Below are 27470 nucleotides of genomic sequence, written 5' to 3'. Positions count from 1 at the left end.
CTTTCTTGCACTGCTGGCCTGGACTCCTCACAACTCGGGGCATGTGACAAGCTCACAGCTTGAACTGGTGGGACTGCAGACTGAAGGATTGAACGGCCTTTTAGAGAGGGAACTGCTGCCAGTACACAAATAACATGCTGGAGGAAGCACTGGTGATGGAAAAACAAAAACAGGCTTCAGGTAAATTTTATGAGGCTTAACAAGAAGCAAATTTTCTTCACAAATTTAGGGAAGAGTTTCCTTCTTGTGATCATGAAATAGTGAATCCATTCAGTATCCAAAGGGACTAGAGTACACTCAAAAGTTAGAAAGAAAGGAATTGGAAGTTACCATGGTCCTTGGATGATGATGACGATTATTATTGTCATCAAGAGAATGAAGAAAAATAGCACAGTGACTCTAGGAAGACATTTCATAAACCCTTAGAAATGAATTTTGAAGGAATTAAATTGAATGCATCACATGTTCATACACTTGTTTTTCAAGCTAAAATCGTACTTGTTTCTCCATAGGTGTTTTGTTTCCGTAGAATTATATGTCTAAAACTGTACAGAATAAGTTACTTAACAACTGTTGGCACAATTGTAGAACTAACAATATGTGTTTTCCAAGTATGCTCTAGTCACATGATAAAAAAAAATTCTTTGCATACTCTGATTTTCCACTGGGATTGATCTGTATATTTTATAATCTCTTCTGGATCCAGGTTTCCCTAGTGTTGGTTTGTGTTGATTCCTTTGCTCTCTCAAAAGGAAAATGACCTCTTTTCTTTTGAAAAGAATGATGAGTTTAGTGGGACTCTTGGACAGTGGTTTTATGAACACATGCTGTTAATTTTTAATCCTTGCCTTAGTTTAGAGTATCTTTCCATCTATCCTCAGCACAAGATTTTAGGATCCCTATCCAACATACTTTTTTTTTTTCCTTAGTGGCAGCACTACATGTTTCATTGCCAAGTTCTCAAAGCTGTGATTGATGCTATTTGGTAAAGTACTCAGAGTCTGGCATAGCTAACTTTCTCTATGAAACACATAATGATAGCACCGAGATTGGAAAAATGTATCAATTTTATATCTATTTTATGGCATTTCAGGACTGTTCTATTTAATATTTCCAAGTGCTTTGTCCAATTTCTTTGCCTTTCCTAACAACTTTTGTGCCATCACTAAAATATCCTGCAGCTGTAAGAAAAATGTCCTGATACAGTATGTGTACATTTCCACCTTCCTTCTTCATGGCTTCTAGCAGGGATTTGCCCACCTTGGTGCTGTGTGCCCTGGGAGTAGATATTGAGATGCACGTGACCTTTAGAGATTTAAATGTGGGAGTAGCTAAGGTAGATGGAAGTCTGGGATATCAGCCTTGGCTCACTTGTACTGTGGCCTGAAGAGAACTCTTGCTACACTCCCTCTTCCATGTTTTCCTGCTCTTTCCTGTGCCGAGATCTGGCTTAGCACATGTAGGAATAGTTCTGAGTGGTCATAGCCATGGGGATTCACAACCACCTCATTGTATCATTCCACACCAAAAGTTTTTCATACACTTGGACACTTCCTCTGGTGGGTCTGGAAATAGTAAGAATAGAAGAGTTAAAGGACTCCTGGCTCATGTGCTTCAAAGTGTGAGCTTGAACAAAAGGGGGTGGAAGAAACTGTTTCTCTCAGCAGGTCATTCAGTGCACACCTGGTGCACACAGGTGAGGCAGTGCCTGCGTGAGGGAGGATGATTGGATTTTCCTCCTTCTCCTCTACCTCTCCTAACACTCATATTCTGTTCTTTCCTAGTGGTGGCAATCTATGACTACACCAAGGACAAGGAGGATGAGCTCTCATTTCAGGAAGGTGCCATCATTTACGTCATCAAGAAAAATGATGATGGCTGGTATGAGGGGGTCATGAATGGCGTGACGGGGCTGTTCCCGGGGAACTATGTGGAGTCGATCATGCATTACTCAGAGTGACGACCCGAGGACAGAACACTGCATCTCCTGCTGCAGGAGCTGTCAGGGCTTCCCAGATCTCCACCAGCCTCTGGGGCCCCATCCAGTATAACTGAATGAAGGATAATTGTAACAACCACTCTTTTGGGTTTGGTTTGGTTTTTTTTTTCTTTTCCCCCCTCATGATAAGACAATAGTGATTTGAGTTGTTTGAACAAATGGCTCTTCAGCTGCCAGCAGAGCTATCCTGAGCTATCTGACTTTGAATTAAGCTGACCCATTCAGATGTAACAAACTTGTTGATTAGCTCATACTTCACTCGAATTCCGACTTCTGACAGGCCTTGGGATCTGTCTTGGGAGTCCTGTGTGCCCTCATGGTACTACCATTGGAAGCAGTGCCTGGCACTGAGGATGTCCTGGATGCTTGTGGTGAAGGTTACTGGCCAGTGGACATCCCTCCTGTTTCTACACTACACGCCTGTGCAGCTGGAAGAACAGTCACGTGCTAGCAAACACTGGGATTTCTACACAGAGACGTTCCTGTAACTGACTTCCAGATAGCTGGATGCTTCTTTAGCATAAACACTTCTGCAGCTGCTCTGCACACGTAGGCTGACACAGGGCACACAGAGCCGGCTTTCATTCACTCACCTTTCAGTTTAGACAATTCAGATGGCTGCAGCCCAGAGGATCCCCACCCCCATTTCTCATCTTCTGAATGCCACATGTTTGTTTTGTGTTCTGCACTGATGTAACTGTGCTCCTCTCCACAGCGAGCTCCTTGCCACGGTTGCTGCCGGTTCAAACAGAACTCACAGATGCCGTTGATGGTGAAGGCGAAACAAAGTTTACAGGTCCTCCTGGGGTCTGAGGATTAACTCTAGGGGGTGTGATCTAAGGTTCAAATCTATTCATGCCTGCTTGCACTAGAGAAACTTGCCCCCAACTTTAGTTTTATGCACAATATAATCTTAAAAATCCAATCAGGTATTGTAAATTGGCTATTTTGTACTTGACGACTAGATTTGCATAAGTACTGTGAGAGCCCTGTGCAGAGGCAGGACAAACGGCAATTGTCGTCTTCATGTCTGTTGCCAAAATCTCTTCAGTGGAAGCAAAAAGGGCTGTTGTGTGTACTGGTTTCCCATGGAAATCCAAGCAGTAACTAGTAGTAGTCCTAGCTCTTCCCCTAGCCCTCTCCATTGTTTATTATAATAGGTATTTTGAGCTGTACTGGTGGCTTGGGGTGGAGTAATACCAAGTGAAGGCTCTGTAGCCCCTTGTGATGATACTTTGCTTTCTAATCTAGTCTCAGTTAACAGTTCTGCTCAGTGATTGTGCACAGCAGATTACTGTAAGTGATGGTTATACTCATCTGCCCATAGGAACATCTAAATGTTACCTGTGGGTAAATATCATACATTAACTAATTAAATTTCCTGTTAAGTCTTGTTAGCCTGCAAACTGAGAGCCTCCTGGGCAAGGGCATCTTTTAGACTGTCACCTGGCCAAGTTTTAGCTGGTACCAAGAGTAGCGTGTCCAAGGTGAGACAGTGCTGCAACTGGAGGAGCCAGTGTTAAAACAGAGCAGCACACAGGAGAGGGGCTGGATGTGTGGTGGCATTGGAACCAGTACTGGAACCAGTACAGGTGACTGACCCAGCCCCTTGCTTGGTAGTTAGTGCAGTATCAGCATGGAGGTGCAGACTTGGTGCCAGCCTGGGCAGGGAGGTGCCATAGCTGTCAGAGGGCAAGAGGAACAAACAAATAGGTGTTTGTAGGCCATGGAGGAATGTGATCACCTGCTGTGAGCTTGTGGAACTCCTGTGACAGCACACAAGAAACTGGCTTGGTTAAAGTCTGAAGGAAGGACAACTTTGAAGAAACTCATGTGCAGATAGAAGTCACTTCCTCCCTTGTTAATCCACATTGTTTTCTTTCTAGAAGCTGACAGCATTGTTTGGGATGAGTGCCAGAACAGATACCCTTTAAGCCTTTTACTCTCTGAGAAGTTTTCTTGCAGCAAGACTTTTAGACTTTTAGAGAAGCTGCCGTGTTCAGTTCCCTCAGCCCATCATTTCTGTGGAAGCAAGTCCAGAACCACTGGTTCTGGTGACTGCACTGGTTGTGCAGTCACTGGAGTAACTGTTTCTAGTGTCATTGAGAAGGTCTAAGCTTTTGGCACAGGGAGGTGGTGCTTCTAGCAAAGGTGATTGAACAGCAACATTCACAAGCCTTTGGTGCTTACAGGGCGGCTGTGTTTTTCAGGATATCAGAGCTTTCCTGGCTTCTCTCACTTTGGATATGTTTGTGGCAAAAACTGAGCCCACAGTGCTCAAATGCATTGTTAGGGCAGCTGAATGATTTCTTAAGTGAGAGCTGAACCTCTGCCTGTGCACCCAAGCTGCAGCTGGCAGGTCACACATTAGTGAAACATGTCTTAACCCAGTGTGAGCAAGAGCTTGTGCTGGAACACTTCTGGCAGGTGGGTGGCGTAGTGTGTGCTCCCACTGTGTGTGATACTTCATCTTCAGTCAGCTGGTTTTTAGTCTTGCAAGCTTTCTGTGTTGTGAGAGCGGAACAGTGTGAGATGAATGCTTGCAGAGCAAGCACAGAAGATGAGGCTACAAAACCCTTAGTGATTCCACTGTCAGGACAGCTGTGTAACAGCTCCTGAAGCACTGGCTTTGGTCTGATGGGCTAGGGGTTAGTTTGGTCCCTGCTGATAGAACATGGAATTGTTTATCCTGGAAGAACTGCTGTGGATGGAATTTCTGGGTCACCTCCTGCTGGTTTTATGCTTTATTATGCAGTACTAATGTAAAGAAATTTGTTGAGTTTTATGCATATTTTTATTTTGTACAGATTTTAATTCTGTTGCTTGTTTGGGGATGATGTGATGTAATGGTCATAGACCAGGCCAAGGTAAACAGGCTTTGTATATTAATGTTACATAGATTGCATGCTAGTAAAGTCAGTGAGGGCTGTTTCCAGTTTTGTCCCTTGTACTTCTCCTTGTCCAAAACCTTCTCTTCCCCACCCCTTTTTAATTTACAGGTTTACTTTAAAAGGGGGTGGCAAATAGGGGGGTGGGGGAGAAACACCTCAATATTTTAAATAAGATGCACAACAATCTCTTCACTGCTGAGTTTTGCTGCTACAGCTCATGGTGTCCTGCATCACAGGCTGTTGAAGCGGGAGTGTGTACACGTGAGAGGTGGGGAAAGGAGACACTCCATCATAGCCCAAAGAGTGCTGAATGGCCAAAATGTATATGTTTCTCCCTTTGTGAGAACTGCCTTAGCCCAGCCAGCTGTTTTCATTGTGCACAGAAATTGTTCAGCATCCTCTAGCGGTGTATTTTGCCTTGGTTTGCTGTGTATCACAGGTTTCTTCCTTCCTCTTGGCGCCAGGGACAAAGCTGTTAACTACAGCTGCCTCTCCAGCATGTGCCTGCATGAGAGGAGGTGTGACTGAGTCCACATCTAGTGCTGAAGCAGGTTCATTTTGGTGCCTTCATTCCAGCTGAAGGGAGATAGCTGAGGTTGCATGTGTCTGAGCCATTCTTTCCCCTCCTTTTCCCCTTCCCTTCAGCTGTTGCAGCAGAGGGCTGAGAGGGGCAGGAGAGGTGACCAGCAAATTCTACACCTGTGTGTCCTGAGGGCATGCCGATGTGCAGTGGCTGAAGCAATGCTGGATCACTTGATGGTCTGACTGGTTAGACGCAGACACACGCTGAGGCACCGGAGAGCCATGGAGGACAAGAGGCGTGGCTTGGCCCTGAGGTAGATGACAGCTTGGTGTGTGTTACCAGGAGGCTGACCATGTGCCTGGAATTCAGCTTATCCTTGCAGATAGTTGAGTTGGATGTCATGTGTGTGTCGGAGGTGTCTGCTGGTGTGAACCACAGGTCCCACAGGTCCTGTGGTGTGTGGCTGGGTGGCTTACCCGTGGGCACCAGAAAGGCTTAAACCCAGCTAGTTCTTGCTAGAGCAGTTTGTTCTCCTTTCGCAGCTGCTGGGCATTTTCTTTTCTTGCTGCTGAGGATTCTTGGTGACAGCCAAAGTTGACAGTGGCAGGTAATGCAACTTCTGAAAAGTGCCACTTTTACCTGGGGTGTTTCAGTTGATCATGAAAAGAAAGCGAGGAAGCAGCAGGACTGAGGAGCCTTTTCCAGCAGAGGGTATGTGGGCTGCCTGCCTGCTGCGGGTGTGCATGTGTTGACTAGAGGTGGAAGAGGGTTCTGCACTGGTACTGTTGCACTTCTCTGGTGTCTCCCATCTGTGCCTGATGGTGACTTAATAGTGTCCTCTTCCCAGCAACTTCCACCACTTCCTAGCAGATGCTGTGGATGCACCTCTCTGCTGGAAACGAGCCTGCTTTTTTATTAGTTATGTCTGTGGGCTCCAGGCATAGAGCAAAATTTCCACATTTTCTTTTCTGGAAAGGATGGAACTTTGTGGTTTAGTAAACTGGGAGCATTTACAGAGCTTCTCCTCCCAGAGGTGCAGTAGGACATTTTGTAAAACAGGTAACATCTGTATTCTCTGCAGGTCCCTTTCGGAAGCTGCTTAGAGGATGCTGTTGGACACTGTGGTGCTGTGGCTTTACTAGGAGCAGTAGTTGCATTCAGATAATTGAGAGTCACTGGTGAAGGCACTGCAGCATTTCAGGCAGTATTACAAACCCCCTGCAGAGACTTCAGTATGTATGTTGGCAACCATGACAGTAGAAAAGGTACAACACTGTTGCATTCACTAAGGCAAGTATTTACAACACTAACCTCTAGGGAAGGCGGTGGTGGAAACTGAGTACCAGCAGGATCCTGGGCTACAGCTCCTGGGGTGCCAGTTAGAAGAATTTGCTGTGCTTACAGGTGTGTTCACCTTCCCCAGCTTCTGGCATCTCCCTGTATTTGGCATGGCTGCATTTTGTGGATAAAATGGTTATTACACAGAAGTCAGAACAGTACAAGAAGGGAACCAGAAGGAAAGGTGTGGTTTGTTTTGGGGATTTTTCCCCACAGTAGCTGAAGTCAATGTGTAGTAACAGCCCAATTTACCTACTTCTGATGGGACCCCCACCTCACATCCACAGAGACATTCTGAAAGCTTGATGCAGCCACGGTTTGACAACTGTTGTTAAAAAGAATAATTCACAGATCATGGAGTTCTGCTGCTTTCATTTGAAAAAAACCCCACCCATGTGTTTTGTGTAATCTCCAGCCAATGGAGGAAGAGGTTTGGGGGTTTTTTTGGTACTCCAAATGTACTAACTTTATTAGCAAGACATATTACAAGACAGTGATGGCAGCAGGGGCCTGCTGTCCAGAGGTAAGCCTACACCCAGGACCCTGCTGAACACTGACATGGGGACCCTACTGAAATGGGTGCAGTACATTTATTCCAGTTTCTCTTTACACCTCTGAAGAATTCTACCACTACTGACTAATAGGAAGAGCTATGTACAAATTTATTTCCATTACAGCGCCTCGGTAAGTGCTGACATGTCCAAGATTTTTTTGTAAAGAACAAGTGCTTCTTTTCACATTTGAAAAAGTGTCTTTTGCAACTTGCATGGACAAGTAGTTTCTATGAATTCTCTGGAGATGTCAGTATCTAACATGGATTTTGTCCATGCACTTTTTTCTGAAAGCAGATACCCCCCCTTTGGTTTGCAGTAGGAGTAGCACGCTCTGCTTTTGCTTTTGGCACTGCTAATGCAGTGGATGGATGCAGAGCCCACTGTAAATGACCAAGCCCACAGGACTCTGGGGAGCTGTATGCCGCCAGTAACGTTTTAGTGTGTGTGCCATTTGAACCACCTTCCAGTGAGTGCAAAACCCAATTTTTAAATTTTTTTAATTGTACTTGGAATTAATTGTTGCTGTGTACTAAACCCTCTTGTTATGAGCCCTGAATAAAAAGAACAAAGCACACATCATGTGTTCTGTGAGCGTGCCACAGCCGTGTCCCATTTCTTGTCTTTGGCTACAGTCTTCATGCACTAGGCCCTGAGGCTCTCTGAGCACAGCACTTACCACAGCAAAGGTACAAACCTTGGCATCTGGCCTGCTGCTGCCAGCAGCTCCTTGCCCTCTGTGCGACTCCCCCTTGCCTGCGCTCACTTAGGTCATTCTCCACTCTCTGCTGCTGAGGGCTGCAGGGTGAGGCTGAGAGCATTTCCCAGCCAGGCTCCCTCCAGCCCCCAGAGGGGCCCACAGCAGCACTTACCAGCCTGCAGCAGCTCTGTGTGAGCAGAGCTGGCCAGGACTCTGCAAGCCCGAGCAAGGAGCAGATGGGAAAGGTGAGCCTTCAGACGGGGTCCTCTTTAGAGCTGTAACTGGTGTGCAGCAGCTGGCCGCTACAGCCAGCTCTGACCCAGCAGAACAAACTGTGCAAAGGAATAGCAGCAGTTTCCTTGGGAGTGAGCACAGGAACAGCATATGGCTGTAGGCCATCAGCTACCTGAGCCCTACTGAGAGGAACCACTGATCTCTGGAAAACACAGTGTGGGTCTGAGCTCATGAAAAAGGAAAATTGCAAGACAGGATTAAAACAGAGTATTAAATTTAACTACATCTTTATTGAATTGTGCATATTCCATTGTATAATGAGCTATATTGGGTACTCTATAACGTAGTATTTCTTTTGTCCTCTGTCATGCTTAAAAAAGTATATTTATACATATATTTATATATATTTATAATATGGCAAAGCTCCCCCCAACCTGATGCTATCAGTCTAAAAGAGCTTTGATTATTTTTTTTTTCTGTTTGGAAAGGGAAGAAGAGGGGAGGCAATTCCATTGAAAGATAAAATGTGCAATTTTCTTTTTAAAGCAGTAAACATGAATGTATTTACAGCACTCAGCACAAGTTTGCCGCACAGACAAATCATCATTGCAATGACACTTCTTACACTTGCATCTCCAGTATTATACAGAATATTCCCAGTGACTGGTAACAATTAGTGTAAGCCATAAACCAAACTGCTGCTCTGGTTCATTTCTGGTCCACTGCAGTCCACTAGGAGGCCTAAGATTTCCAATTAAAACTTATGACAAAACATTTTGCTTTTCTTTTAGAAGTACAACCGTTATTGTGCTGCATAAATCAGCCAGCAGGGTGCCATGGGCACAGCTTTGTTTGTTAAGCTGTCCTTTGCAAGTGTGTACCCAGTTCCCAGTGTTGATTAAAGGCAAGGGACACACAACATCTAAGAGTGGCACCCTCTTCTCTCACCAGACATGTGCTAGAGGTCTGCAGTATGAGACCCCTGGCAACAGGAGACTGGTGTACACACATCTGCATACCTGGAATTTAGCTCAGAATGCATCTTTGGCATCTTGGGAAAGCTGGAAGGAAATTATTTTCCACTGCAGCAAACGGTTGAGTTCCAAAATCTCCTAAAAGACAAGTTGCCTTCAAGCATTTAAATAAGGGAGGGGTAGTGTCCACAGTCTGTTACTGAAGGTCCTTCTCATTCATTTCCACAGCACTAGTTCCTATTCCTCCAAGTCTTCTACCTTCTCTACCTCCCCTTTACCCAAGATCCATCTGCTGACAGAGAGCTCACTGAGTCCTTGCCCCACCGAGTGCCTCAGAGCACCAAATGATCATTACCCAAGTCACTAATTGCCCCGTGGTTGGTTAGTAGCAATTAGAGTAATTTACATGGTGCTGGATTAGCGTGTGTTTTTCATCTCATTTGCAGTTTAGTGTCTTAAACGTCTCACAACTAGACCAAGCCTGTGTCACAGTATTAGTGAGTGCTGCCCCTGCAACACAACCTGGTTTGTTTTTTTTTTTTTGCCCCTTCATGGGCATTTTTTAATTGAAGGAAAGAAAATTCAGAAAGGAAAGTTATTCAGCTTAGACAAACTCAGAATTCCAAAATAAAGCTTAAAACCCCACCAGCATGTGGCAAAAAAGTCCAAATCAAACTATCCCTTGTAGTGTTAAATGCTCTCTAGTTTGGAGTCTGCCCCAGTGGTGCAGGGGAATGAACGCAGAGCTCAACACCAGGTGCCACAAATGGGCCCCAAAGTAGTAAGACTCACCTGCAACTGAGGAGCTCTGTGTGACTCAGTATGTGATCTACACCTTAGTAATGCTATAAGGGAAATAAAAACCCAGCAACCAACCAAACTCCCATGTTCTGGCTTCATCCTCACTACCTTCTGCCAGGAATTCATACTGCTTTTCTGGAGTGCAACATGACACTAGCTGAAATAATACTCCTATTAGGACCCACTTATAATCATATTTTGAATAAGAAACAAATATACCTGCGATAGTACCACTGTAGCAAAACAATTTGGTTCTTTGCTGTTTTCTGTAAAAAGCAGAACATTTCTTTTTGCCCTTCTGCTGTTGAAATGGCACTTTTGGTTCCTTAAACTGTGAAAAAAAAGAAATTTAACTGAGAGGAAGACTGGCCACACTTTATCTCTGAGCTGATATAATTTATCTGGTTGCCTAAGGGCACAGAAAGAAGGAATTAGAAAACCTTTAAATGGGCAAGGCCAGAAGAGTAAATGTTAAAATGCACTTGTTGAAAAAACTGCATCCTCTCCCCTCAGACCCAAAACCAAATAATCCAGGTACCAGCACTTTGTTTCCCTGATGTGTCCTCACTGCTGCCCTGCAGACAAGTGCAGAGTAAGCTCAGGAGAGGAGCTCTTTGGCTTTGAGGTCATCACCAAGTCAGAGCAGTCAGAGGTGGTTTGCCGCAGGAGGAAACCACTGTGCAGGGTGAAGCAGGAAACTTCCTCTGCCATAGAAAATAAGAGAATGATTCAGACACTTGTGCCTAACTTCCTCTCCCAGCTACAGGTGTTAAAAAACTAAACAGGAACCCCTAGCATAGGCACCTGAAACATGGTTACCTATGGAAACCTGTGGTTTCTTTTAGTTTTAAAAGTAATTTCTCATCTAAGCTTAGTGCTGCTAGAAGAGCCTAGTTTTTCCTTTCAAAGTAACTCCCCAGCACCTGAATGGTGATGTAAGCATCTGAGAGCAGCTCCCTGCTTTCTGCACCTGGGCTGCGGGCACAGACACCTGGCTGAACTGGTACTCACAGGTGGATGCTATGCTGCACAGCAGAGAGGAAATGAAGATCAGATGTAGAAAAGATGAATGAACACAGCTGAGCCCTCTCAGGTGCCCTTGCAGCAGCAGTCCCCTGATACCCACCTTAACAAGTGGCCAGCCTGTGCCTCATGTAATGCAACTCCAGCTGTACACTCTGCGTAGGTTGGGATCAAAGCATTTTTGTGTCTGGAGTATGAACACTCAGCCTTCACATGCCCATTTTAAAACTGCCGAAAGTATTACTGCTCATATTTGTAGCAGGAAGCCTCTTCCTGCTACAAATCTTCCTGGGTGTCTAAAATCCAGCCCCTTAATTTTCTGATTTAATAAATATTATGGTGCAATTATGAGATGACTGCACATGGAGGAAAACAACTTGCAAAATAAGGTGCAAATATTCACTGTCACAAAATGTATGTACATATACTGGAAAAGCAAGTTACAGTGGGGGGTGTCTCATAACCTGAAAAGACAACCAGGTTGTCTGAATCACACTGTAGCCAAATTTCCATGCTCAGCTGAGAGAAAGCAAGCCAGAGCCTCTCACTGGATCACTACTGCCTTAGGAAGGAAACTGTAACTAGAAGGAATACAGGGTGCCACCTTTGCTGACATTCATTCTTTTTGCTGCAGACTTTTGAGTTACATATCTGTCTCCCAGCAAGCTGGGGGTAGCCTGCAGTAGTAGGCATGGATTAATTGTCTAGGGAGAGGTAATGGGGAAATAAATGTGGACACAGGAAAACAAGAACAAAGCTGAAATGCCTCTGAAGAAATTGCACTGAAAACATTGATGTGCTGAGTCCAAAGCCCAGAGGTACCCGCACTGAGTGAACTAAAGTAAAAGGGCTGGAACTGACACACACCAGTGAGGCTGTCCTGGGGAAAAGAAAAGCAGGTGGGGCAAGCAGAATTCCCTGACTGCTCTCACCTGGGAGCACATGCTGCATCAGCCCAGGTGCATCTTGCCAGGAGCAGGAGAATGTGCCCAGTTCCCTTTCATGGCTGAGGGCCCAGCAGTTAGAGCTGTAGCGAGCACCTTTTGCCCTCTGGTGTGTCTGAGTCCCAGGAGCTGCGCACAGGACACAGCAGCAGGAGGAGCAACGTGAAGATTACAGCACCCATGAACTGCAGTATAGCTTAGCAACACTCCTGTGAAGTTAGTCACCAGCTACACTGAGCATGCTTATAATCAACAATGCAAATGCTTTTAAGGACACTTTGTAAGCACAAAAATAGTAGAAACAAAACTCGGTGAACAATTTGAAAGATACAAAAAAGTGCCTTTCCATAGCAGTGCTTTAAAAATGCACATAATGGTATATACTCTTATTGCTCAAAAAATCTAGTCTGAAATATTAAAACAATTTCCAGAGGTGCTGAAACAGATTTTAAAAAAATCATATGAAACAGTTCAGCAGAGACAGCACCACTAATTTTTCTCTTTTCATGATGCACCTATTTAAAACTATATAGTTATAGATGTGTAATTTTCCACCTCAAATTAGCAAAACTTTTTTCCTATTCATAAAATATTCACAAAGACATTTATTTCATCATTTGGATTAAAAAAAACCAAACAACTTTATAAAAAAGGAATGGGGGAGAGGAACACTGTCACAATATTTCTTAAATATCATCCTGAATTACTTTAAGGAGAGATTATTTTATATTTGTTTTACACATGTGTGGATACTGCCAGGTCAAACTGCTGTCTTTGTTTCATTCTTTGGGAAAAAGAAAGTGTTTAAAGTTTGCTTTTGGAGAAAAAGTAGGCAAACAGTGAAATTATTTGCCCTATGAGCCTATTAACAGTATGTATTGACTATATCCCCATGCTGACAAGGGAAGCTGTAACAGCTCAAGATGGGGTAGTTACAGTCCAAGTATTTTAGCTGTTTTACAAAGGCTGTGTCCCACCACCCTGCAAGGAATGTGCAATGACACATAAGACCACTTACACTACCTTATCACAAGGACTGTCATGCTTGATGCGGTGACTGATTGTAAATCGGTGACCAACAAAAAACCAAGCAAACCAATAGTCTATTTTCTACTCATATGGGCCCTTAGATGAAATTCTTAGCAAATGTTATTGCCTCTTTAAGGTTGTTTTATTTCCAGTCTTCTTCCTTGCCTGCTAGAAGTGCAATGCTGTAATAAACAGGTAAATGCACTGGTCAGAGTCTCTGGCGGGTCAAAGAAAACAGAGAGAATTCCTACTCTGCTTGTCCTGAAATTGCTGCTCCCTTCTCTCTTTCCAGAAGGGAGAGTTTCCTGGCCATTTCCAATCCATTACAAACAATACTTTTTTCACACATTGCCAGACGCTTGTGTTTTTAAGACACTATATCTCACCAGGCCCAGACCAGGTGAGACTGGATGCTGTGCATGCCTGTGTGAGCACACACGACTTTCTACAGAAACCTACCTGTTCATTCAGGGTTAGAGTTACACGCACAGCTCACCGATCGGCGTGGGTCAGCCTTGGGGGTTGGCAGGATTTTCAATTGCAGGAGTCCTGGCAGCTTTCAGAAGGGGTTAACACAAATATATTCATCTTGAGCCACAGAAACAAATGATTGAGCCTATTATCAGTTAGAATGCATAATGGTTTGGAATAATATATATTTATCCTACTTAACTGTATGGACAAATAAGTTTGAAATAATTTCTATCAGTGTATATTTTTAAACTATTTGAAAGGAGGGGGAGGCTCTTTATAGTATAAATATATTTCACTCCAGCCCACTATATATAAAATCTATTTCTTTCCTCTGAACATACTCATTTTCAGTAGTATTATGACCAGAATGTTTTGGTATGTTGCATCTGTACTTTTCAATCAATGGACAACGTACAGTTACCAGCCGAACACCTCAGCTTTGCAGAATTTACCCACCACAAACTGCTGAGAAGTTTGTGGGTTTGAGTTTTTTATTTCTTTTCTTTAAAGTGCCCCCTACATCTCCATCTTTATAAGATTTGACCAGTTAGAGTCCGATTCCAGATAATATACTGACTGAAACAATAAATACGGTTCTACAAAAACATTCTGGTTATCTTCTATAATTGCGACGAAATATATCACAATATATTATATACCTACACTTATTATACATGCACAAACATGTCTCACATGGACAGACACTACAAAAAATTATCTCCCTCCCCCTCCCCTAAATGCAGAAAAATAAGAAAATGGGGGTTTGGTCCAATCCATAAGAAGGGTAAAAGAAACTCAAAGAGTGAAGCCAACACCTCTCTATCCACTTTTCCCAATGAAGTATCAACACCCCTAAGCCCCCATCTTTCTTAACCTAGCCATGAAAGGGGAATGTCTTTACATTTAGCCATAGCTGCAGTTTGAGATCACCTCTTTTAATGGGGCTATCATCCACATCCCCACATCCTCTCCATGTGCACAGGATCACGGGCTGGCGGATCACAGAGCAGCCCACAAGTCATGGAGAGCACTGGCCCTGGGGACTGACTACCAGTCCCGTGACAGCTTGGTGTTCTGATCCCTTTTGGGGGGTGCAGGGGGCGGCCCCCTCCGTAATGTTGCATAGCCAGATATATGACTGCCCCCAAAGCTGCTGGTCTTCTGCTGGTCAGCTAGCAGCTCTGGCGGGGGCGGAGGCAGGGCCATGTCGTCCATGGTGGCCGTGGGCTCCGTTCTGGACATCCGCGCGGAGGAGAGCGAGCCGTGCCGGGTGATGGATTTCCGCTGCAGCGTCCGGTTGAGGTCTGCCAGGAATCCCGGCTGAACGCTAAGGCTGGACTTGGGTGAGGTGGGCACTTGTGGGCCAGCTGAGCCTGGGGGCTCTGCAACCTCTGCCTGTGTCAGTCGGGTGCTGTCATTCCGCTTGGGGCGTGTGGGTGGTGGGGCTTTTTTCACAGATGGTTTTGACCATGCCTGTGGCTGGGGATTTACAACAGCAACTTTCGGGGAGGTGCTGCCTGAAAACACAGACGGAATTTCTACTGGAGGGGGAGGAAGGTCTATTTCAGGTGGTGGTGGTGGGAAGTCTGAATCGGATGGTGGTGAAGGGAATTCAACCACAGGTTCCTTTCCAGGCATACTCGGAACAGAAGCCTTGGCTGGGATCCCACCTTGTGGAAGGACAATGGGCAGGCTCACACCAGAAAGGTTGAGCTTTCCTGGCTTTGGAGGGGCTGGAGGAGGCGAAGACTCCTTGGAAGGAGATCCTGACGGCTCTGGGGAGTGTGCAAATTTGCTGACAAGGCGGTCCACTGAAGGCCTCTTGGACTCATGGTACTCAGCAGAGCTTGTGGACTTGATGCTGGAATTGCGTTGAGGTGTTGGAGGTGGTTTCTTCCCTCCAGGGCTTGATGTCTTGCCGGCCTTTTTTACTGGAGACCCTGATTTGTCAGGCGGGGGAGAACCTGCAGAGGAGGCTGGGGAAGGAGGTGGAGGAGGAAACACTAAACTGCTCTCTGGTGGAGGAGGGGGAAAATCTGGTGAAGGAGCAGCAGCAGGCTGCCATTTGGGCTTTGCCTTCACTGCTGGAGGCGACTGTGGAGCCACGCTCAGTGGAAGGGGTTTCAGAGGCTGGGGCTCAGTGGCAGGTGGCGTGGGAGGAGGGGGGAACTGGCTGACTATCTGCTTCACCACCAATGGCACTGGGGACTGAGGGGATGGAGGAGGCTTTACCGAGAAACTCTGCTGCTTTGGGAATGTTGCAGGGGGAGTGGGGCCGGGAGGGGCTGGGGGCAGAGGAGGCACCTGGGGAGAAGTGATACTTGGTTGTTTCTTTATTGCAAGGGGCAAGGCTGCAGTCACAGGGGGAGTGACATGTGTGACCCCTGGTGACGCGGCCTTCCCACTAGACTGAGGGGGCAGAGCAGCCATGACCGGCTTTGGGGGTGCCTGTGGCGGTGGTGGGGCAGGCACAGGAGGAGGCGGTGGTGGCAACGAGGAGGCAACAGCGGCCTGGCTTATATTTGGTTGAACCTGATGTATCTTGGGGGGCGGTGGTGGTGGCGTGAACTGTGGCACAGAGGGGCCACAAGGTGCCGGCTTCAGCTGCGCCATGGCCGAGCCCGGTGTGGGGGGCGGCGGTGGGGGCGGAGGGGGCGGCATGACCCCGTTGGGGGGCACCAGGATCTGAGGCTTTGCCGAGGCTGGGGGCGGCGGCGGGGCCTGCTGTGCAGCAGGGGCTTTGGAAAAAGGGCCGCCGTGCTGGGCCGCGTTCTGCAGCCGGGTGATGGTGCTGTACTTGACGAACATGGTGGCGGGCGAGCCCGCGGACGGGGCGGCCTGGCTGGGCAGGGGCGGGGGCGGCGGCAGCGGCGGGGACGGCTGCGATGCCGAGTAGGGCGTCACCGCTTTCGTCTGCGGGGACACGGGAGCTGCGACAGACACCAAGGGCCGACCTGCAGGCTCCACTCGGGCCTATGGGGAAGGGATTTTTAGTGAAAGTGGAAAGGGAGAAAAAGAAGAGAGAGGGAAGGAGGGAGAGAGAGAAAGAGACAAAGAGATTATGAAGTGAAGGTCTAAATGTGCCCAACATTAAAAATTAAGTGTCAGATTACAGCATGCAAGAACTATTAGGAAAACACTGGAGCAAGAGACAATTCCATACACTGACAAGCCTGGACCATGCAAGGGGATGGGGCAGGCCAGGAGGGGAGCCGGCAAAAATCAGTGGAGCCAGTTCTGCTCCAAGTGAAGCTGATGTCAGAGAGAAAATACACCAGCCTTGTTCCTTCCCTGGAGCAGGCAGTGGGACCCAGTGAGAATTACTGGCCTGCTTTTGGGCGAGCATTTTTTTTCGACACAAACCGAGCCCCCCAGAGCACCCAAGCTATGATAGAGGCAGAGCCAGACTCCGTAGACATCTCAGCTCAGTATGACTGGAATCAAACCACACACAGTCTCCCAGAGCACGTCAAATCCTTACATCTGTTAGTTCAGGCCTTACACTGTTCAGTGTTACAAAATGTAAAAATCCTGAACTGCTCTAAAAGACAGAGAGCAAGCTCTGCACAGGAATAGTACTGAGATATTTTTCCTTCACATGCTCTACTATCCACAACTGGCAAGGAAAAATTAGGGAAGAAGAATCAAGTTTCCAAGAAAATTTCCCCAGAAGGAAATGTTTAGACATCTGCAAAACAAAGTAAACTTGGGAAAGTTACACATGCAACTCATACGTTAAACAGAAAAAAAGGAAAAACAGGGAACAGCTGACTAATGGAAGGATCAATGGGAAAGCAGCAGGCAGTATTTTAGTCGACTCGTGTTGTGCTCAAGTTAAGTTGTTTCTCAAAAACTGTAAGCCTACATTCCTCTTAAAAGTTAAAATGACAATTACATTACTCAAATTTATGAACATCCTCCTAATACAAAGTGTTTTGCTACAAGCCAAGTTGTGAATTTCACAGTGCACAGCACAGAAACATGCACTAGAAATGCACCACCACCATAGTGACTGACCACACTGGGTACCTATACCTTATTAGTAGATACTTTGCAATAAGTAAGCCCAATTTTGCTCATCTGCACAGGAAGAGAATATTTGCATATTGCTTTGTTCTAAACACAGGTGCACAGTGTCTGTATGTGCAGAACTCCATCAAAAGGATTAGAGTCTGAAGCAATAAACAGTGATTTTACAACAAACATGGGGCGTGCCTCTACCTGTCACATTAGGTCTGGAAGGTCAGAATATAAACAGGTCTGGAACTAAATCAAGGTGTTCGCATTACAAAACAGAAATCTTGATCTCTTGCAAGTGTTAGTCTGTAAATTACCATTCTCCCAATCACCCAGGTTAATGAATTTTCAATTAGCATCACCTGACCTTAATTGTGCCCTGTATAAGGCACCATGGGTGTGCTGCCCTTAGTTGTGCTGAGCTTCACTTTTGACACCTGAGACAGCAAAAGGCAACAGGAAAAATAAAGGCAGCATAAAACAGAGAGGGAGATGAAGGCATAACAGAATAGCCCCTGAATGGCAAGACCTTGGGGAATCTTGAATTTGTCCCTCTAAGCAGACACAGTGAGCATGCATTTGGGTATTTGTTGTAGCATAGCATTTGAAATAAGGTGCTCAAAATCTAACAAGCAAAATGAGACTCAATGAGCTCTTCCCTGCCCAACTGGGAACCAATGAATAAAGTATCCTTTGAGCAAAGAGCAATCTTTCAAAATATGAAGCAGATGGATTATATGCATTTTGGGAAAAGTTTTTCTTAATCTTAGATATATCTGAAAGAAGGTGGTGTTTTCCTTATACACAATGAAGACATTCATCTTCACAGTGAACAAATTAAACACTCAGGACACAGAAAAGACTATTGGGCATCTCAGGATGGGGGACCCCCTCCCATCTCCACAGAATCAAATAAATTTCAACATCCAGAAACATAGTCTGTGATACTTTCTTTACAGAAGAACCTTGAGAGAGAGTCATTTGTCCTTTTTTTGTCCTTGTAATTATGTGATGTCCTTCTGTGTATCTTGAGAAATTACGTATTGCATACTGGCAATTCCTATTTGTAACATGCATCTTCATGACTATCTGGAACTCTAAAAAAAAGGCTATAAAAACAATAGTATCACTTTTTATATAAACTGTGCCCTTTTTTTAAGCTATTTTTTTCCTGAGAAAACAAACTTTTGCAATTGAACTGTTTGCTGTCTCTTTTCCCATGCTTTTGGACTGGTTACCAAATTTAGGTCAAATATGACAGATCTCTAGCAATCTCAGTATGTTTTTGATCTCAAGAAATTATTGGGAACTTACTGGTAAATGAGGGAAAAATGGGCAGAACTCACCCGTTATTAATTTGCTGAGGCACTAGTACAACACCCTGGCTGGAAAGAGCACCAATGCCATCTCCCTGCTGACACACAGCACGCTCTGTTCTGCCCTGCCTGCCCAGGGGAAGGGACATGCAAGAAAGTTCTGCCACTCGGCAGCAACCCGCCCACATGAACTTCTTGAGCCAGCTTTGACACCAAAGCACTGTAGCAAAGCTGCCACTGAGGTAACTGGAGACTAATCTGACTAAAGCACATCTCAGTATCACTGGTAACACATTCCCATGTAAATTACAATTCTTGAACACTGCTGTTGCCTTTCTTGCCACGCAGTTTAACATTTTCCACTGCCAGTGTGATTTCCTAGTTATTCAAATTCCCCAGGCCAGATTTACACTGTAGTTTCACTGAAAATAAATTTGTCACCAAGTCACTCAATTGTTTAAACACAGCTTCTGTAAGTTTATGCAGTTCATTTCATTTGGATTCTTTGGAAGTTTTAGGGCAACCCATTTACCTGTGTTATATATAAGGTGAAGAAATATACCTTTTCTTGGATTTGCAGAAAGGAATTCAAATTGATGAAATCTTGATACATGGATAGCTTCCTCAATGCAGGAAGCATTCTGAATATTTTATTTTTACCATGGCTTTAATAATGTAGCATAAAAATTATTGGGGTTTAAATAAGCAATTGCCAGCAGCACTACAGACTTGATAAAGAACAACAGTAACTCCAAGGCAGTGAACTTCAAACTTTTGCTTAAAATCTCACAGCCAGCATATGTACCAGCAGGATTTACACTGAACCCAGAACTTGAGGAAACAGTAACATTATCATTCTCACAGCAGTACTCTTTCACTTCTGTTGGACAGCAAATGCCCCATCTCGTGCAGCTCACTCCTGCAGGAATGATGCATCCTATACCCACACAGAAGCCATCTGCTGATGGACATGCACCATGTGTTGCACTCATGCAGTAGGAAAACTTGGACCACAATTTAGCAAGCTACATTCCTGGACTGAGTACTACATTACTATTAGAATCAGACAACTTCCAAGCCAGCAGGCATTGAGGAAAAGTTAAGAATCCCAAAGGATGCAGCCATATCAGCATTCACACTGTATATGCTCTCTCATTTGAAAAGCAGATGTGTTATCTTATTTTTAGTTATTTATCTGAAACACCAGTGCCAGGTGTATTGGCCTGTGGTTTTGGTTTTAAAAAACTTCCTTCTCTAGCTTGAACCTGTGGTCTGGGGAAGATTCAGAACTGACAGAAGTAATGACAGCTTCTCACACATGTAGATGCTACAGTTAATGACATCAAGGCTGTTCAGGAACCTGGAGATTCCTTGAAACCTGACAACCAACAGCTTCAGCAGAATTTCTCCTGGGCATGGAAATCTTCCGCAGGAACTACAACAGTTAACCATAGAAAGAGCAGAAAACTAACCAAACCACAACAGACCTGAGCCCCAGCCTCAATGGGTTTAAGTCTTCTGTAACTCTCTACCAGCAACAGGAGATACCATATCTGCCTTAATCCACAACTGCTGACAATGTCAGTACTTTTGTTTTGACCATATCTGCCATTACTGGTTCCATTTCCACCTAACAGAAAACTTTTGAGTAAAATACTGATGTACTTCAAAATATATATACCTGCTTTCAGGCCCCAGTTATTCACATCTTTACAAAGGAAAGATGTGGCTACTTAACTGGAGAAAGATCTTAGTGAAAGAATTTCATTCAACTTGTTAACAGCTTATCTTTTTATTTTGTCTTCATTCAACATTAGTAAATAAGACTCTGTGAGAGGGGCTGTATAATGCCTTCAAAGAACAAAAAGCTTTTATGCACACAAATAAAAGAAAGAACAGAAAGCTGCAGGGCTTAATTACCTGAAAAAGTGAACCCCAAAAAACAATTATATAGTAGTGTAAATTAACCACGTAAAACAGAGAAGAAATGCCACTCAAGACAGAGGTGTAAGAGGTACAACACTGTCTCATACATTTTGTTGGGTGTTGGTTCTCAAATTAAAGTCTTCTTGTTACCTTGCTGGATTCCTCCAGTTGAGTGCCTCGTTTCCAGGCCTCAGAGAACATGGAGCTGACAATGCTCTGGGAACGGACATGTCCAGCTGTCTGAGTGTCAGAAACTCCACTGTCAGACTGATTAGAATGATTTGATTGAGATTCTGTTCAGGAAAAAAGTTAAGGAACAGTTAGCTTATGTTTCTGAATGTAAGAGTAATGTCAATATAATGCAACTCTGTGACTTGTTAAACACGTGCCCAGAGGCCACTGCTCCCAGTAACGACTGTGTAAACTCTAGCTCACATCCAGGATTTCAGCTGATGCCTGGTATTAACCAAACCTGAAGCTGCACAAGGATGAGAGCATGTCAGGTACATTTCGAAGTAAAATCACACTGCAGCTGTGTGGGTTCTGAACCATGCCACATCCCTGCACTTTGGGAAATGCTCCATTTCATGCAGTGCATGCAACCTGCTCTCTTCAGCACTCCCTTCCAGCACAAACTTAAAAATGTACCCTGGGCACAGGCCGTGGACAGGCAAACTGCACCAGCCAAGGCAGGACACTGCTTGCAACAGCCCATTCCTCAGCACAAGGGAAGGGCTGGTGTGCATCCTGCAAGGAGCCAACATAAATGATGCTCTGGGTCCACACGGTGTCTTGACAAGACAGCAGCAGGCACAGCCAGACCAATTTATTCAGCCTGGCACCTGCTTACTGTGTAATCCCCAAGTATCCTGGCACAGGCTGGAATGAAACTTTGGCAGAACATGCTTGGCTAGCAAGCTGTGGCTCAGTTCCCTACAAGAATTTACACTTTATCAGAAAAACACCCAATTTGGATGGAGAAATTGTCAGTGACCAAGAATTTACTGCTATGCCACACAGTTGAAACAACAAAGTACCTTCCCAGTTAGGCTGCATTTGCTTAGCTCATTCTTACAGGTTACTTTCTGAACCTGTCCAATTCAGTAGCATTACTGCCCAACCCGTATGTGTGGCAGACAATACACCTTCACACCATAGCACATTTTCAATAAAGAACCTAGCCCCTGAAGGTTCTGAATAATCTACCAAAGCATCAGTCAGCTCTGAACAATGAAATTACACTGTATAAACTATTTATCAATTTTTAAACTGTTACATGCAACATCAGCCCCAGTTCTGCTGAGAGATAAACAGGAGCACATTAATGCAAGCATGCACAATTTGACATAGGAATAGAAACAGTATTTTCAAAGTTTTCTCTAAAGAGATTGTTTGTATCTTTGCCTTTGGGAAGGGCCTTGTTCTTGTTTTCCAATTTCAAATATTTCGGTCTACAAAGCAGTTTAAGAACGACATATATACGTTCCATGCATCATTACAATATAAATTTGATTTTTCAAATAGGTGAACATACAGGCATCAGGAATTTGAAATTATGTTTCCTCCTCCCAGTATAAGAAAAACATTGGTTTTTGAAGGTGAACAAGAAACTGCTGCATATTTCAAATACAGACATCACTGCAAGTAATACAGCAAAATAGGTTTTTACCTGTATGCATATATATAGATATACATGTACAGAATGTTATAGATAAAGTCTGTGTTTTAGACTAAACATAGCACAAAAGACTTTGGAGAAAGTCTTGAGGCATCTAGACAGCAGATGATAAAGGCAATTGAATCTTTGTATTATGAGATAGATCACATTGTTACCTGGCAAACTAGATGAGCTGGAGCCTGACTTGATACTGGAGCTAGACAAGGAGGTCCAGTCATATGCTGATTCTGTTCTCTTCAGTGCTTCCTGATAGTTCATGTACAGTTGCTTCCCGTACTAAGCAAAATCACAAACAAGTTTAACAACTCTGTATAGGCTGTACATTCTTTTCAGACTGTTGAGCTCCACCTCTGGCTTCTCTATTAATTCTTTCCTCCTGCCAGTCCCCCCAAAAACAACACAGGCTCTATGTTAAGGAGTTCAGGTAATATTAATAGTATTAGTGAAGTGCTGAAAGAAAGAAAAACAATTTATTTATGCTAGAAGACACAGTGTCAAGCAAGAAATGGCCCAATGAATAAACTAAGACAAGCTGAGGATCTTGAAAATGAACTCTATTTTCTAAATTCTCTTTTCCCATAAGCCTTCTTTTTTAAAATCTGAAAGGAGCTCGCTACAATCTATGATGTCAGAAGTGTGTCATGTGACAGGGATGCAGCAGAAACAAGAAGAAAAGGCCCAATTACTGAATTATTATAATAAAGCCTCTAACAATTTTGCTATGGAATGAAAAATATAAGAGAAGATTTTCCAGTTCATGTTCAGAATAGTTAAACAGAGGGAAGTTAGATTTCCCATGTATTTTGCTAAGTAAGAGTAAATGGTTTTGAGCAGATGATGACAGCTACTCATGACAACACTGCAGGACTGCCTGGGGGTTACCTTAGCAATGCGGATGCCATTGATCCATTGGTGTAGAGTTCTTACATCATCACAGCAAAGATACTTGATGTACTGGGACTTCTTCTGGATCTGAGGATGCTGCAAAAAATTGTGCATTCTCATCAATGTTTTCATAGCTAGGAATGCAAGGAAAGCATTTATCTGTTAATGTCTATAGAGATAAACCTAATGCTGGAAGCTCTTCAACAGTATTTAACCCCACTTAAAAATGTTGCAGAATATTTCAGGAGGTGAATTTCAGTGGGGATTGCTTGACACACACATTTGGAAGGGTGTCTAGCACATACTGATTTCAAACACTAAGAAAGGGCTAGTCTTTCACTATTCTAGGGCTGTAGTACTTTCTACCCACCAAGAGTCTTCTGTACCTACAGACTGACTCACCACTTGACAGAGACAACCAATATTTCACCTTTCTCCCACATAAAAATCCCCCAAACTAGAGGAAAACAAACACACTGGTCTTCTCTACCTTTGCAGGCTTAAGTGAGACATTCCCCAAGTGACATGCTGTTAAGCACAATTCTATTTTCAGCTCATAAAGCCTTCAAGGCTCCCACCTTACTGATACAGGGGTATCATCTAAAAAAACACTTGCTGCTCCCACATACATGTATGAAAAATGTAAAGGCACTGTATTTATTAATTCAGCAGTGAAGAAACAAATGCATGTTTTTCAAAAATCAGGCACTGGAAATCATTCTGGATGGACTATTCAGTTGTTTCCTGTCCATGCTATAGAAATTACAGGTCCCTCAGCTACTGGGGTAACTGAACACCCCAGTTCTTATAATTTCCTCTGTTACCTTATAGCTCAGTGACACAACAGAGTTTTGCTAGAGGATTGTAGGTATTTAAGTTTTACTGAAGACTGACTGAAACATATATCAAAGAACTTCTAAGCTTTTCAGAATTATCTATCCCGTTTCCTTCCAACACAATTATTTTTAAATGAACATAGGATGTTTATGTCCATAAAGAAAATACATGTAACAAACTACTATCTACTTTCTTATGATAGTAGATAGTATTTTTCACTACCAGCCTCCTACACATAGATGTTGTATAACAAAGAAGAGTCTATAGAAGCAAATACAATTACTTCACTAACAAGCCAGCTTCTTTCTGGACTTGTTCAAATCTTTGATTATATAGAAATAATTTCTCAGAAATCTGACAATTTGGACCAAGGACCTAACTTTATATACTAGCACACAAATGTTACATTTATCAATAGCAGAGCACCTAATGTGAGCACACTACGTTTTGATATGAACAAAGGAGTGAAGATAAGTCCAGTCTGAACACCAGTAGAGAATTGGGCCTTTGGTCTGTATCTGCCATTTACCTGTACCAAAGGAGAAACTTCCTGGTTTACTGAACCTTTGTGGCACAAGACTCTATCTCCATTTTAAAAACTGTGTGGTTTCTATACATTAGTACTAATTGAAAATATTGATGTAACATTATAAGAACTGATGAAGGCAGAACCAAATCCTGCTTAATATTATAATTTGGTGACTCATCAGTTCCACGTATAAGCTACCCAACTAAATCTACCCCAACTGATGAAGGCAGAACTGAATCCTGCTTAATATTATAATTTGGTGACTCATCAGTTCCACGTAGAAAATACAGCTTCACTTGGTATAAGCTACCCAACTAAATCTACCCCATTAATTTACCTAGGGACAATTTCTACACATTTTTTGTGTCTTCAGTAATGTTACCATTAAATTTGATGCTCAGAATGGCAATTTTTTTTTTAAATCTACTTGGTATGGTCAAAAAGTCTGAAAATAAAATTTACTATTAACCTGTCCAAATGATATAGATGAAAGTGACATGTAAGTAGAAAAATCAATTTACTTAAAGGAATTTATATATACCTACAAATAACTGACATTTTTTGGATTCAATGACCTATAAGAACATGGAAAATACTTCCAGTTTTAGCTGTGTACTTTCTCAACTAATATCATATCCCATATTTAATACTCCGTGTCTCCTCAGTGGGCTCAAATACATGTTTCCCTGTCCACTGGAAAATGAAATCCTTTTTCAGGCAGTGGACAGGACGCACTCCAGGCACAGTAAACAGTCTAATGTACTGACATGTACAACACCACACGAGCTCCAGGGCAGGGAGGGGAAAAGGGCAATGTAACCACCTCTTGTTACTGACACATGAAGACATGTTATTTGCCTGAACACAGTGTGAAAGCCTGTTTTAAAATAGCTTGGTACCCAGCTATCTTGCAGGAACTGACACCATTCTGAACACCATGTGGGAGTCAACAGAAACTAGGAGATGTGTTGATTCAATTAAAATAACTTTATGAACTCAAGTAATTTGATGTGTTTAAGATCAGGCCACCGGTTTTATAACAGTTTTTGCTACTCATTCTTTCTGCCTGTCATTTATACTCAGAAGATACCTGCTTTACAACATCCCTTCTCCCTCAGGTTGGTTTATAAAGGGTAGACTTGAATCTTTAATATTAATTTCTCCACTACTCTGGACCTACACTGAGAAGATGATAACTCCCTGAAATTAGCATTTCAAGGGGTATTATCTCTTTGAGCCTAAACAGTTGTAAGGTATAGAGTTGCTAAATGGAAAAGAAGACTTTTAGTGTTGTGTTTTAGAGTGTAATGAACAGTCAAATAGACTGGCATTCATAAGTTTGGAAATAATACAATACAGGGCAATATGAAAACATTTATGAAGTCATGACCAGCTCAGAGAACAGGCAACAACTGTTCACTAACTGTTTACATTGTATACAAGAACTAGAGGAAAATTAGATTAAAAGCAGCTGATGGTTTAGAACAAGTAAAAGTGTATTCAAAGTACAGCCAACTGCTGCAGTGTTACCTTTAGCACCAAACAATAGTCTGTGGGTGCCTTGTATTTGTTCCGATAGTCCTGTCCATAGTAAACACTGACATGGTCTAGCTGTAGGAAGCACACAAGATCCCGTGACACCTAGTAAATACAAAAATGGTCATTTACAAAGTATCTTTATAAAAATCCACACATGTTGACACAATCAGTATAATGTTAAGATCCAATACTAAGATCTAGTTAAGGTCAAATATCAATCTCATTCAAAAACTACTGACACAAGAAGGGGATACAGCTATGCATAAACTCTTTCACTACAGCTTCATTTTTAATCGAATGCACTCTGGTTTTGGTGTTTTGTCCGCATTTTGCCTTTTGACAACATTTTACATTGGACTACTACTGTTTACTGAAAGCGGGCATCGGGAGAAATTAAGTATGATTGGTTGAGCAGGAAGTTATCAGCTGCTGGTTATATTTCACCCTGGTAATAATCAAGGTGTCCAAATTCCAGTGTGACTGTAAGTAGAATTCTAAAGATGTCTGGCATTGAGTGTAGGGCAAAGAATTTCAAAAGGCTACTCGCATACAGATTGTTTTAATGAAGCAAAAGATTATGGAAAGAACATCTGACATGCATTCAGCTCTAAAGGGAGCTGTCCTGCTGATAGAAATTTCCTTTTCATTCCCAGATGTGTGGGAGGTGGACTTCCTGTACTGGGAATCATCTGAGGCTGTCAAGACTGATGGATTCATGGATGACTTGAACTCACAGTAGTTCAGCCTTGAAGCTGTAATTTATTTGTAGTGTCTTTCTACTTATTCGGCATTACTGACACAGAGAACAGCAGTAAGTGATCCTGAAGAAATGAAATTACATATACCAGTTTCAAAAAATGTAGCACCAATTAGTCCAAAAAGAATACCATTTATATGAACTAACTAAAAATAATAAAATTATGCAGACATTGTGGAGTTGGACTGATACTTCATGATCAACATTTGCAGAGCAATTTGGTCCTCCATGCAAATTCTGCTTCAGTAAAGACCAGCTTCTTAGCTCCAACAAAAGTTTTTTCTCAAGTATTTCTGAACACCTAACCCAAGAAGCAGTTCCCTGTAGTCTTGTATTTTTAAACTTGGGTTACACCCTTCATATCAAGTGCTGCCACAAAAATTCACACAGTATTTCCATGATAAAGCCAGCATTTTAATTAAGGGATGTGGCACTTGGAAAGGCACAGCTAAGCCAAAACTTAAAGCCAACTCTTGTATGCACTGTTTACCAGCAATAAACAATT

At 43.3% G+C, this 27470-nt stretch overlaps 2 protein-coding genes across 24 annotated transcripts in view; one reads left to right on the top strand and one right to left on the bottom strand.

The window, feature by feature from the left end:
• Positions 1-3047, top strand: part of ABI2 (abl interactor 2) — a 61198-nt gene extending 58151 nt beyond the window's left edge. For all 18 annotated transcript variants that reach the window (XM_039718484.1, XM_039718398.1, XM_039718663.1 and 15 more), the window contains one exon: positions 1785-3047. In XM_039718484.1, the coding sequence (XP_039574418.1) occupies positions 1785-1960 (176 nt within the window). In that variant the 3' untranslated portion in view covers positions 1961-3047. The remainder of the gene's footprint in view (positions 1-1784) is intronic.
• Positions 3048-8506: 5459 nt separating this feature from the next.
• The window catches only part of RAPH1 (Ras association (RalGDS/AF-6) and pleckstrin homology domains 1), an 88307-nt gene continuing 69343 nt past the window's right edge, over positions 8507-27470 (bottom strand). For 3 of the 6 annotated variants that reach the window (XM_039716694.1, XM_039716844.1, XM_039716771.1), the window contains 5 exons: positions 26200-26310; positions 23301-23399; positions 22574-22694; positions 20891-21033; positions 8507-16454 (listed from right to left, as the gene is read on the bottom strand). In XM_039716694.1, the coding sequence (XP_039572628.1) occupies positions 14529-16454; positions 20891-21033; positions 22574-22694; positions 23301-23399; positions 26200-26310 (2400 nt within the window). In that variant the 3' untranslated portion in view covers positions 8507-14528. Of the gene's footprint in view, positions 16455-17702; positions 17748-17865; positions 17936-17960; positions 21034-22573; positions 22695-23300; positions 23400-26199; positions 26311-27470 lie in introns of those variants that run through there. The other 3 variants (XM_039716926.1, XM_039717012.1, XM_039717092.1) reach the window with 3 other exon arrangements.

Source organism: Passer montanus, unplaced genomic scaffold, assembly GCF_014805655.1.
Source record: "Passer montanus isolate IOZ18808 unplaced genomic scaffold, ASM1480565v1 scaffold1, whole genome shotgun sequence".
Lineage (NCBI taxonomy): Eukaryota > Metazoa > Chordata > Aves > Passeriformes > Passeridae > Passer > Passer montanus.
This window is presented reverse-complemented; position numbering and strand designations above follow the sequence as displayed.